Source organism: Lepisma saccharinum, chromosome 16 (assembly GCF_977018435.1).
Source record: "Lepisma saccharinum chromosome 16, izLepSacc3.1, whole genome shotgun sequence".
In the NCBI taxonomy this organism is placed as follows: Eukaryota; Metazoa; Arthropoda; class Insecta; order Zygentoma; family Lepismatidae; genus Lepisma; species Lepisma saccharinum.
Window position 1 is genome coordinate 10,409,694 of NC_139244.1, and position 13,750 is coordinate 10,423,443.

At 34.8% G+C, this 13,750-nt stretch overlaps 1 protein-coding gene and 1 long non-coding RNA gene across 3 annotated transcripts in view; one reads left to right on the top strand and one right to left on the bottom strand.

The window, feature by feature from the left end:
- The window catches only part of LOC145999879 (uncharacterized), a 28,323-nt gene extending 24,431 nt beyond the window's left edge, over positions 1 to 3,892 (top strand). The window contains exon 7 of the long non-coding RNA XR_014443445.1: positions 2,438 to 3,892. This is a non-coding gene — a long non-coding RNA (uncharacterized LOC145999879). The remainder of the gene's footprint in view (positions 1 to 2,437) is intronic.
- Positions 3,893 to 7,225: 3,333 nt separating this feature from the next.
- Positions 7,226 to 13,500, bottom strand: LOC145999880 (NPC intracellular cholesterol transporter 2-like). 2 transcript variants are annotated; one of them, XM_083137149.1, is made up of 4 exons: positions 13,370 to 13,500; positions 12,015 to 12,122; positions 9,875 to 10,071; positions 7,226 to 7,528 (listed from the first exon to the last, which is right to left on the bottom strand). In XM_083137149.1, the coding sequence occupies exons 1-4, from the start codon at positions 13,452 to 13,454 to the stop codon at positions 7,436 to 7,438; spliced, it is 483 nt and encodes a 160-aa protein (XP_082993275.1). In that variant the 5' UTR covers positions 13,455 to 13,500; the 3' UTR covers positions 7,226 to 7,435. The 2 variants fall into 2 exon arrangements, with proteins under 2 accessions (XP_082993275.1, XP_082993276.1); XM_083137150.1 differs by lacking the exon at positions 13,370 to 13,500 and adding an exon at positions 12,599 to 12,696.
- Positions 13,501 to 13,750: the final 250 nt, after the last annotated feature.

Consider the following 13,750-nt stretch of genomic DNA (forward strand, 5'->3'; position numbering starts at 1 on the left):
AGCCATTATCTGGGGATTGGAAGCAGATAATGGGCGTATTTACAACATCGAGCAACATGAAGGGACATACACTAGCAAAGGATATTACCGAAGCTATCATCCTGATAGAGAATGCTGGATTATTTGTGGATTTTACAACATATGATGGAGCTACCTGGAAACGGAAAATGTGGCACATTTGAAGAATTGGTAGCGCTACACCACATGTGGAACACCCTGTCAATCCCACAAGGAATCTACACTTTGTGCCAGACTTCCCACATCTAATGAAATGCTTACGGAATTCACTTATAAGAAGAGAAATTCACACATGCAAGGGAGAGGTTTGGATGGAACATATTAGAGCAACCTGGATAATTGATTCGGAAAACCTAACAGTCAAGGCAATGTTTAAAATAACAAGATCCCATATGAATCCAAGCCCACCCTGTGGCCGAGTGGTTAGCACATTGTACTGTGATGCCAAGGGTCCCGGGTTCAAATCCCGGTCGGGCTTGGTTGTTTGTGAATGTCCATTCATCAATTTCATCAATTCATCACTCATCCCCATCTTCGCAAATTAGCCAAGAGGCACAAAACGCGAAGTAAAATAATCTAAATCAAATCAAATCAAAATGAAATCATATGAATCCAAATAATTTTGAAAAGATGTGAGTAGGCTTAGCATCCCAATTATTTGGCGACGATGTTCTCATAGAACTTTTCCTTGTACAAGGACAAAATCGAATCTCAGTATGGAAGCATATCTGCTATTATCTACTTTATAACTTTGATACATGCGATCATAGTTATAATGACTTCAACAACTGCAGACAAGACTTTAAGACCCAATTCACAATAATACCCTGAACTTGTTTTGTTTCTGTACTTCCTTGATGTTTGGGAGAAGTATACAAGTAGTTCCTCAACTAAGGAAGGATTTTTAAGCTGTGGGTCATCAAGTAACCATCAAAAGTAGACTCTCTCTCTTATAGTACCTGCATACACTAGGATATAAATACATCAAGACTAAGCCAGGATGCTACTAAAACTATTTTTGGGATAGTTAGTCAGTCATGAGGCTGTAGAGAGGGTTGCCAGGTGACAAACTTTAAAAAGGAGGACATTTTTAGATCAGCACTTCGAACACAAGTTTTGTGTTTACTAGTGTTTCGGTGAGCTTGTAGATGACAGTCTTCTGTAAAATAATTTTACACTGTTTCAGTATAACTAATAATAGGACTTATTACAGGAAAATGTCTCAATATTGTAATATTTACGGTTGTTAAACTTGGTCTCTTACTTTAAAACAAGAACATAAGTTGAGAGTTTTTGAAAATAAAGAATGTACGAGAATATTTAGACGTAAAAGAGATAAAGAAACACAGGAATAGAGAATATTACATAAGAATGAACTGCATAAACTATATTCATTCTTTGTTGGAAGAAAAGTTGGAAAGGAGAAACAATATTAACAATTATTTTCCTGTAGTTTACGATTATTGCAAGCGACAAACAGCAAGGAAAATGGCAATAAGATGGCACGGACATGATTTGGACATTATAAATCTAAACCCAAGAACAGGTTTGTCAGCTCACATCATCAAAGAGAAGCATTTGATTAGAAAGAGAAGGGTTTTAAAAAGATTGACGGGAAACACAGAGTTGAATGTCTGGGAAGCTTCGTTCATTGCAGAAGAACACTGGAATAAATTAAATAATGAAAACGGTAACATAGATCCAGTATGGAGTTTTCTTTTTCACAAATGGAGTAAGCCACCATCTTTAAAATTTAATGTAACAGAAAACATCAAGAGAATTTGTGAAAACAATGATAACTTTGAATTACCTGATGATATTTGGGATTCATAATTTTAAATAAAAAAAATAATGTGATCAATTTTTTTTTTATCTGAAATAAAAATAAAACAGACTGCTTGTTTTCACAGTTAAGTTGCTATATTACAACAATGTAACATTGACAACATCCATTATATAATGGATTCTTTTTGTTTAAAAAATTGCTAACCATTGTTATAACTGTATCTTTAGTCAAAATGAAAATAAATGTCTGATGAAGGGAGCGTGTGTTCTGAAATGTCACAACGAAAAACTGTTTTCTTATGCTTGTAATAACCGTAAACTACAGGAAAATAATTCTACAATGCAAGCAATGCGTACATACAAGAAAAACTAATATTAACAATTATTTACAAACATAAAATTTTGTTACAAATCTTGTAGTTGAAGCAGTATAGACAATAACCCCCAAAAGAGGACATTTCTCCATTTTCCAAGGAGGACATCTGGTAACTCTATGTAATGACTAATGACCACCCTACACCCAACTGAATTTCTCTATGTTCTTCAGTTTCATTCATTTTATAGTTTAGCCTGTCCCCCCTCCCCTAAAGTGAAAAGTGTACACCAGAAATAATAAATTCCTTGTTAATTTCAGATGATTTGGATGCAACTTTCATGAAAGAGCAGTTGGAAAGGAAAGAAGAAGATGAGAAAGAATTTCCGAGTCGGACACACACAGATTGGAAAAGATCGTGTATGCTATGTACGGAAGAACAGTGATGCATGGTTAATTTATTACATAGCAGGCTATGTTGCAAAGAAATATAAAGACAAACAACAACAAGGTCAACACTGCATTGACATCAAGAGACAAAGTTGTAGCTTATTCATCCTGCCACACTAAGGAATTTGATAGAGATGGTTTATGTTACCCCTTGGACCAGCTCCTGCAGCTTATGGAATATCTAGAACATTCGCATCTTATTTATCAACGTACAAACTTCACAGTGACATCATTAATGATATTATGTCTGTCTTAAAACATGAATACAGAGGGCATGTAGGGTGTATTAATCATAAAGAAACTGTTTACGCAGACCTAGTCAAAGTCTAATTGGTTATGAGACTTCGCTTTCATGTAAAAGCAGTTAACAAATCTACCAATGAAATACTTGAAACAAAGATGATGTAAATGAACTTATGTTGTAACCATTCTAGTAGTTGACATAATCAATCTCTTTAATTCAATAAGTAACAGAACGTACAGTTAAAATTAAATTACGGTATAACTCGTTAATCCAGACCCCAATAAGCTGGACTTCGCTTAATGTGGACAGGCAAAAAGTAAAAAAAAAAAAAGAACGCAAGGTTTTAAATGTGGCTAGAAGTCAACAACAGAACTTCCTAAAGAAAAGGCAGTCAACCACTGATGAAATTCTGTTTCCTGCAGACTTTGTACTGAACTGTATAGTGTATTTAGGCCTATTCCCTTTAAATACATCATAATAAACAATAAACGTGTTTTGTTGCTATAAACGGATTTTTAATGCACTTTCTACTGTTCCTTTAAGTTATTTCAGTTAAATTGGTCAACTTATCCCCCCCTTAATCTGGACTGTACTTCCAAAAAGTTTAACAATTTTCATTGACATCATTCATTATTATTTTATTAATCTGAAACATGTATACGAATGTAGGTGAGTAAAAAAATACTTCTTCATGGGAAGTGTAAAATGAACCATATATAGAGATTCATCCAAGACAAATTACAATCACATGTTGTGCCTTAAGATGATGGACAAAATGTACTTTCACTATTTTGGGCAATCTCCATATTTTGTTGATATTTTCAAATCCAAGTCAAAATTCTCATTTTAGAGAATGACGAGCTATAATATTGTATTAAAATCTTTAATATATATAGTGGGTAGTTCAGCAAGGGAGACGGTAACATTTCAATATGCCAATGCACACTGTCATAAATTTAGAACTTCGGTGTTTCATTTGAGTGAAATTGGTCGAAATGTTTCAAGATGTTGGATGGAAAATCTATTTTAGCTATGTTGTGCATGTACAAATTCATGAAAATGTAGATGCATTGTACTGAATTGTTCACATTACATGCCTTGAAGTAAGCAGCAAATTTGTTTTTATTTTCTGACAGTTCCCGTCTGGACACAGCTTCTAAAAATGAATTCATCACTATGAAAATTTGCAAATAAATGAGAAAAATATTACATAGAATAAAAATCTTATTTCTTTTTGCTCTTAATTGCATAGCAATGTTTTCACAAGGGAACATGAACTCAGTGTATGGAAGTAAATCAGAAATTTCTAGGTCAAAGGAATTTATATTGTGTGCTATAGTGCTGCAATGTGCATTTTTCGCTCGAGCTGCAAATAGTTTGCACAGGCAATGCTAAATGGCATGCAGAATTGATACGTCTTACACTCGACTGAAAAAGTCTCGAAATAGCTGAATACACTCAAAACTCTCGAATCCTCTTAGCATACATATTTCTGTCATTTGTCTATGGTAATGGGTCAGCACACTACTTATAGTGACGCTACTGTAGCTAGCTTCAAAATTCTTGTAGTTGTAACGAACATTTCGCTACAGCTACATTTCTTCTCTGAGTTTTGAGGTAAATTTTATATGCAGCAACAGTGTAAAAAAAGTTAGACAATAACGCTTACTTGTGTAGGAGGTTTAAAAAGACCACATCTATTACAAGATAATAGCAATATGGATAATCTAGAATATAAATGTCCTGATATCGCAGATTAGAGATATCCACATAACTTATTTCATTGGTATATGAATAATTTTGATACCCAGATAACCAAATGACATACATCAATATAATCTGGCAAAATGCTATTTATCTTCGACATGTATGTTGATATAAAACAAATAAAAAGTATTTATTGAAAAATATGTCAAATTTGAGTAACACCCTAATTGTAATACTCGGATATCAAATTTGTACTAATGTGTCACTTATATACGCACACATCATTCTCAAACACTGCAGTAAAAATAGGTTACTGCAGCAACACTGCTATCAAAATGATAGAATGATGGGTATCATAATAATAAATAACAGAATCTATTTCCTAGTAAGTACAGGGTCCGGCAGAGGAGTTAGACGGTTTTGAAATGTGAATAACACACATAATTTTCGAAGGTACAGAAATGTATTACTACAGAAGTACAGGTTATTGTATGCCATTTTTATTTACCACGACAGTTCGTGTAAAAAAAATGATGCCTTCAATTTACTTCTATACACATTCAAAGGTGTTTTTCCATTCCTTTTAAATGACCTACGTAAGATCTTGAGTCAGCGCTTTGTCCTCTTGTGAAACAATTGAAATAAATTCAAATCAACAATCGGCGATCCGGTCAGAAGTTGGTGGCCTGCTTAACTGTCAGCCCAGTAAGCATGGAGCCCTGGAATGTGCTACATCGAGCGTTTGTTGTGGAGGGATTCTTCAAGACTGGAGAATCTGTATTGAAAACGCAGAGTCATTTTCATGTGGCACGCCATGGGCATGTACCAAGCTGCAGCACTATCCTCAGGTGGGTGCAGAACTTCAGATTGACAGCATCAGCTATGAATAGGTCACCACCTGGCCATGTTCGAACCGTAAGGACACCAGAAAACATAGGACGAGTAAGGGAAGCTATCGTTAGGAGTCCAAGTTGGTCTGCCAGCCAGCATGCTGTAGCATTGGGGATTTCACATCGCTCTGTATGACGAATGCTACATCTGGATCTAAAATTTCACCATTTTATGCTTGTGCAGGAGCTGCATGATGATGACTTTGTCAATCATAAAAGATTTGCTGAACGGATGCTCCAAATGTCCGAGGAAATGATTATTCTTGTGAGTGACGAGGCACATTTCCATTTAAATGGATCTGTAAACAAGCAAAACTTTAGATATTGGTCAAACAAAAACCCGTAGGAGCTTCATGAATGGCTGCTTCACAGTTCACGAGTGACGGTATGGTGTGGTGTAGCTGCATTTGGTGCCATCGGCCCGTATTTCTTCGAAGATTAAGATGGGGATTGTGTGACGATGAACTCCGAACGCTATATCGCAATGATGAATACTTTTGTTTTACCAGAACTTCGTCGGCTTCGGCGTAGGATAAATCAGTAAGACATAAGGTTCCAACAAGATGGAGCAACGGCTCACACATCTAGATCCTCTATGGCTGTTGTTCGTCAACTTTTTCCAGGACATGTCATTTCCCGGTTTGTTGACATACCCTGACCTCCTTGGGCACCAGACCTTGCAATCTGTGATTTTTTTCTGTGGGGATTCCTCAAATCCAAAGTGTATGTGAATAAACCTCGCACATTAGACGACCTGAAGCTTGCAATTAGAGATAAAATTGCAAACATTGATGGTGAAATATTGCAACGTGCCATCCACAACTTCTGGGAGAGGCTTCGAATGTGTGTACAAGTAAATGGAAGTCACTTGAAGGACATCATTTTTAAGTCATAAGTATGGCAATTGTCATACAATAACCTGTATTTCTGTACCTTTGAAAATTAGGTGTGTTATTCACATTTCAAAACTGTCTAACTCCTCTGCCAGACCCTGTACAACTGCTAGGGGCTTCTTTTGAATACCCATATTTTTTTAAATGAAAAAGTAGCGAGTAGCGAACAGGAGTAGCATAGCGAGCTACTTTTCGGCCAATGTAGCTATAGTTGTAGTGAAGCTACTTTTAAAATGTAGCGTTCTGATCACTTCTTAAAATGACTCCTTTGTAAGTGACCCAACAGGCACGTGCACCTGTTATTGAATAACATTTGATCATTTGTTTCTGAAAATGAACTCCTCGACATTCTCACTTAAATATGTACGTGCAAAGAACGTAACTTACTTTATGACGGAGTTGTCCATGCAACCATTTATTCTCTTGCGGAGCAATACCATCATGGATAGCGTAAGGGAACAGATGAATTTTGTATCATAAAAGAACTTAATGACTTACGTTTTCATTTTTGAATATGTTTTAATAGGTAACCCAGATTTCAATCACTAAAGACATTTTAATGTAATTATGAACATGAAAAATGCAGAAAAAATAATTATATTGTCCTAGTTTTTTTTCACAAAAAAGTAATTCAAAGGGGTGAGAGGTTCTGATTTCCATAACACTTCTCCCGTTCATTGCTTTAGTCAAATACTTTCAATTCTTATTTACTTTTAAGGAAATTATTTATGTTTTGGCTTTGTTGAATAGTATCTTTAAAATTATACAGAATAAACAAATTACAAATTTAGTAAATTCATGTTTTCTTTCTTTGTACTTTTTCATAAAATAACCAAGATAAACTTGATTGGTTATTAAACTTACAATACCAGTAACAAACACATGCATTACTAGTTTATTTGACATATACAAAGACACTGCTCGAATTGCTAACAATAAATACTATTGAACAGTAATGTTTAATTAATAAAATAATATAGAAAACTGAAGTAGATTAGCAGCATGTGTTGAGTCAATTTTTATGCACACATTAAAACAACACAAAACAAACAAGATCCATACAAATGCTTGGAAAATAGTGGTGTAGGAGTTATGATGATTGCCATCTCGGCGCTTGTGTAGTCTGAGAATAACATTAATGTCTGTTTGTGATTTTCACAGGAAGTTTAAAACACAAGCATGGTTGGTCATGTTCGTTCAGCAGCATCCATTTCACCAGACAAGATATCTGTAAAGAACATAATAGTATTAATAGGATTCTTTCTGTCAAAGGGAGTAATTCATCCCCTTACGACAGGAAAGCTTTATAAGAAGAGACATAAGGAGCAAGGTATTATGTTATGTACACAGAAAAATTTGCAAGATAAATTATTCAATACAGTATATGCTTGTTACATACAGGAAAAGTGCAAAATCATTCAACACTGGGGGGGGGGGGGAGATCTTAATCTTCACACACACACACATTAAAGATAAAAAACAATTACCGTATTGGCCCGATATAAGCTGTACCCTAAAATTTGAAGGAGCGAAAAAAAATAAAAAGATAATCAAATTTAAGCCGAGGGAAGAAAAGAAAATACTGGTAACCATTTACCGGTAGCTTCAGGGAAATATAATTAGGTAGGTACATGTTTTATTTTATCATAAATACAGTACATACAAAATACAGTATCATTATTGAAAAATTAAGGTTACAATTGTATGCTATACCTACTTCAAAGGTAGCTAGCTTTCTGTTAACTACCGGCGACAAACCTGTAGATCCACTTCAGTAGAAATGAGTACCTGTATAAGCTTAGAGAAGAAGGAACACAATTTTAATAAAATCAAAGACTACGTTATCAAGAATGCAGGCAGTTATTACAATGCCCAGTTAGAAACAACAATGCTTTTGTTGGATACAATGCGCCCAGTTTCTACAAAGCTATTGTTGCATTATCATTATTTCAAATGAGAAATCAGCACATTTTTAACAGCATATGATTTGATGAAATGTCATAATTTTTTTAAGATCGCGAATATAAGATGCATCCTAATTTTTCACAATTGAAATTTGTATAAAATGTGCGGCTTATATTCGGGCCAATATGATAATTACTAAATATTTAAGAAAAACATTATTATTAAATACACATAAAGCAATTAATTTGTTACTTATAACAGATGTTTATAAAGTAGCAAACTAATTCCTTTACTAAATGATTGAAGATATCAATAAATTACAAAATAGTTGATATTGTTTTATTATGTATAAGCTTTTGTTTCGTTTTTGCTTTCTATTATAATATATTAATTAGAATTTATAATTATATTTGACTTGCAATCTTGTTTAACTTTTCTTGTACCCATATTGTATTGGTGTATTGGATCTCTTGAAAATGAGAGAGAGAAGCATTCTGCATTCACAACCATACTATTTTGTGTGCATGTGTGTTTTCGATATTGTCCTTAGTAAAGTACATAAAAAGTCAAAATTAATTGCTTCCATTTTATTGTTACAATAAAAACTCTCCCCCCTTGAAAATTTTTGATGGGGTCATTTTGAGGTCAAGATTGTTGGTGGCAGGGAAATACCCCCTGTCCCGCCCCCCAGAATTTTGCACCCTGCATACAGGGGTCTTACTTTTTGTAGAATTAATTTTAAAAAATCTTAATTTTTGTTTACGCGTGTTTGTTACCCAATACTACTAGGATTATTATGACCTATAAATCACTGAACCAGAGAAGTTTATGTGATTCTAACCCATATCAAACCCTCATCCTTATTCCTGGTTTTTAAAATATCTTGACGTGGCTATGGAAAGTTTTTCGCAGTCGAAGTTTTGTACCTGAAGAGAACAGTAGATTCTCAAAACGTTGTCTTGTAAATAACATACTCACAAAACGTAAGTACCACTTTTTTGTGTCTTTTGAATATTTTTTTTAAAAATATTTTAAAGATATGTGTTATATTGCTATTGTGAGTAATTCGCACATTCATAATGAGTTCATGTTGATATTTGAAGATTATAGTTTGCTTACTGCAAAATGATATAATCTGTCTAAGCATGGCAGTTTGAAATATTTTGGAGAAGGGTGATAACTGGGATGTGGGCCTATAATTTTCCTTATTCATTCTGTCACCCTTTTAATACACTGGTTTAATTTTTGTCTCTTTAAAAATGTCAGGAAAATTCCGTTCAAGAAGGATAAGTTTATAATGTGTGATAGTCGTCGTAATATATATATATATATTACTACTTTTGACAATGGAGGTGGGTGGCATCTATACCATAGGAAAACTTGTTCATATTTTGAGTTATATTTTGAACATCGTGATTCGAAGTTACTTGTAAAAATTTTAAATCTAATGGGTTGATTTGAAGTTTTTATACATTGGAATAATTCTCTGCGCAGAAGCATAATAGGGTTGTGATTCTGTGTATGGTTTCACAGCAAATGGTGCCATGAAACACAAAAGATGATGATAAACAATGCCAGTTCCACCTTAACACCTACCACTTCTAGTGGCAACCCAGTTGCATATTTTTTAGGGTGTATGTGTAGAAAAAAATAATGAAAGGTAACCTACTGATGGGTAAAAAGGCTTCACAGGGATAGATCGTTGACAAACGTACTGCTGGCCAGGTACAAGGGGCCACAGAGCAGGGGTATCGTCCAGATTTCGGATGTCGTTCCTTGCGCTGGTTCCGTCAACGCCAAAGAAGGGGAGCCAGAAACCCATGATGGAGGCCGTGACGTGGTACTTCAGTTCATAGATTATAACATCTGGAATGGAGCAGAAGAAAAGAACATTTAGTCTCAGGTACAGACTGGGAATAACGTTTGTAGAGGAACAAGATTGACTTCACGTATAAATATGCCAATGGCCTAAAAGTGCAAAAGTAAAATGTGCTTTTATTGGGATAAAACTCTTTGCCCAGTGCGGTATTCTACAGCGTACCCATAAAGGCTGAGAGCAACGACGATACTGTTTTCTGATTACAGGTGAACTATAGCAGTGACGAAAGATGACTAAGTGCAGATAACGCTTCTTTCTGGAATGGTAACCATAGTCACCTGACCTCAATCCCACTTTGACATATGGATGATTTTGGAATGTGATGATGATGTGAAAAGTCTGAATCTTCTGGAAAGAAAAACATTCCAATGTCTGCTCTGGATCGAGAGTTGAAGGAAGAATGCTGAAACATTAGAGAAAGTGTGCTGGCGAACACTGGACCACATTTTGTATTAAGGAAATGTGCTGTTCAATCATTTCTCCCTCTGGCTCCAGATTAATGACCACCATTTATACCAATCACTGCCTTTAAACTGAAAGAGTAACATCACTATTTACTAAATGAATACATGCTTCAGAAAAGGAAATTAACCAAGTACTTTTAAGAAATATATTTTATAAGATTTCTGAGAAAGAGTTTATAAAATTGCATGATAAAAATGAGGATATAAAATATGTGTGGGTTTGTATTTTATAGTTATTTTTAATACTTATTATTTTATGTGTACAGGAAGTCCATAAAGTCCTGCAGGAAACTAAAACTCTATAATTTTTTAACTGTTAAGTTTAAGAATACATTTTTTTTGGTTGAGATGAAGGGAAGTTTAAAGTTTTGCTCTGGCCACACTGCTCAATGACGCTTGCACTGGTAATGCAAGTGGGACATGCTGTGGGGACATGTAAAGACCAGGTGTATTCACAGAAACCAGCTAATCTGGACAACCTGAAGCACAAAATAAGTTATGTGATTCTGAATATCCCAGACAAGCACCATTAGCTCGCAATTCTCGGTTTCGCAAAAATACTCCAACAGTGTTTGGACTTGAATGGTGCACAATTGGAGGTTTGGCAATGAACCTTATCAAGCAGAAAAAAAAATTGAACCTTGCTGCAAGTACACACAATTTTTTTTGTTAATAAACTTAATAGTTTTCAAGTTATACAGTTTTAGTTTCCTGCAGAACTTTATGGACTCCTTTAATATTATAACTTAAACAACAGATACCTCTCCCAACTGGCTGCTTTAAATGAACAAAATTTGAAGCTCAGAACTCCATAGGTTAAATTTTTACGACTGCAATAAAGTATTTAGAAATATTTTGTATGTTTATAAACTTATTCTTGATATCTCTTAATAAAAGTAAATAATACATCTTGCATTTTCTTTTGTAGTGTATAAGCCTATCTTCTGAATTGACCTTATACAACAAAATAAGGTCACTCTACTTCATAACTATCTTCCCTCACTTCATATTATGTAGATTGTCGAGATTTACTTAATATTTCCAAATGAATTAAAATTGTGTGTGTATGACTCATCAATGGATATTTAAACATCTAAAGACGAAATGTATTCAACTTTATTTACCAACTAAAGGTCAAAAATAAGTTATTACACTTAAAATCAATACCACTATGTGTTTGTTTCAGATAACTTTGGAGAGTTCTAGATGTTTTTAGAAAACATTCATGGTTTTAGAAGTTCACCATTCGCTGTAACATGCTCAAAACAGATATTTAAATGGAACTGCAGTGAAAATGAAAACATGGCAGTCAAATTTATCCACTTCTACATAGAATTGACAAAGCGACGTAACCTAAACTTACTTCTTGCCAAGTAGGCTACTTACTATCTTAAGCCTAAGTTTAATAAACATGAGGTGTAATAAAGTTTCACAAGAAAATATATTCTTGTTATTGGTGTACATACGTGGTTCAAATGTGATGCGTACAAACACAACAGTATTTTTCTTCAACGTGCATGGAAATTTAGTGCAGGAAGGCACATCCACGCTTATTAGCTGGCCGAGAGGGTTACCTGAAAAATGAGAATGAAACATACTTACAGTATTCTAGTATTATCAAAATATTCCTTTCTAAACATCTCTCTAGCATATTAATATTCCAAAATTTTCTTTCGAACAGTAAATCGTGATTAATAATAACATCACTGCTCTCAGTGTCTCACATGTAATAATAATAAGGTTTATAATTAATAGGCTAATGAGATTAACATATATATTATAAAAACAATATAATATTAAAATAGATCAATTGATGATAATACTAATATTATTACCTGAGATGTAACAGCATGTATTCATTAGCGAACTTTTGTCTAGTTAAGATCACTAAAATTAGTATAAAACAACTGTTCTAACAAAGGAATTAATGACAAGAACAATTTTTAAATGGATTATTTATTAAATATCTCAAAGGTTGTTAGGTCTAGCCGATCATTATTTTTATGCATATTGTTAATAGTGGCACACCCAGTTTCGAATCAATGGGTACCTGGTGGCATCCCTGGGAGATAAAGGTGGCTGGAGCGTGGTGCTGATCATATCACCTTGAAAATGGCCGAGATCGATAACATGTTCGGTCTTACCCCCACAACCTCTAAAAGTGTCTTCATGAGACGGTGCTATATGCACGTGGAACTTTACCTTTACCATTGGCTACACGCAGAGGAAGACATAGCTATGTAATTAATTATATAAACATCTGGACCTCACTGATCATTTGTTATCAGTATTTAGACTTTAATTTTTAGGGCTAGGAGCTGACACTTGCACTGCTGCTGCATGAATCTTTGTGAAAAGAAAGATCTACTGGAACTGCAAGTTACACCTGTACAAGATTGTTTTCTTTCAAATAAATTTAATATGTTAAAAAAACATCGATATTCTAATGACACCCTTTGGGTTGTTTGACATCTAACAGGCAAACCACAACGTTAAAAAAAATGTAAATTTTGGACAGTATTGGTGGGTTTCATGCGACGTCAGGATGCGCACAGCCGCCACGTTTGCGGCCAATTTTATTTGTCGTTTGCAATGCAATATCCACCACGTAGCGTATCACGAATGTCTGTGGTAATATCTCCCGCCCAAATTCCGAATGGTTACAATTACAAGAACTAGACTCAATCATGGCTGTTCGAAGCCACAATTCAACAGTGTGTGAAGTACGTATGCGAAACACACCTGCACTTCTGAAATTTTCCCCTCCAGAGTTTCGCTCACTGCTCGCGTCCGCTAGACAATTAGTAACAAAGAGACTTACTGATTTGACAATGTTTCACGTCTAGCTCACTGCAAACCACCACAGCTGCGAACAGAATAAGACAGAAGAGCTCAGATCTCTGCATCGTATCTGCCAACGCTGGAACACTAACTGCAACTAACCGTACGGGTTGAGAGAGACTCTTCTGATTGTTTACAAGGAATATGTTGTGCAAGGGTTTGGCACCCGAGCAACACGTAAGAATGCGAGGAACGTGAAGTTCCATGACAGAAAAGGAAATCAATGATAGATTTATCAGTCAGAACATGACTCTGGTTTCAAATTAATATCACTTGAAGATAACATTGCAACTACGAAAGAATAAAGTTAACGTAAGTTTCGAAATACATAAATGCTTTCTCTGTCAAGGACGTTGTGGTT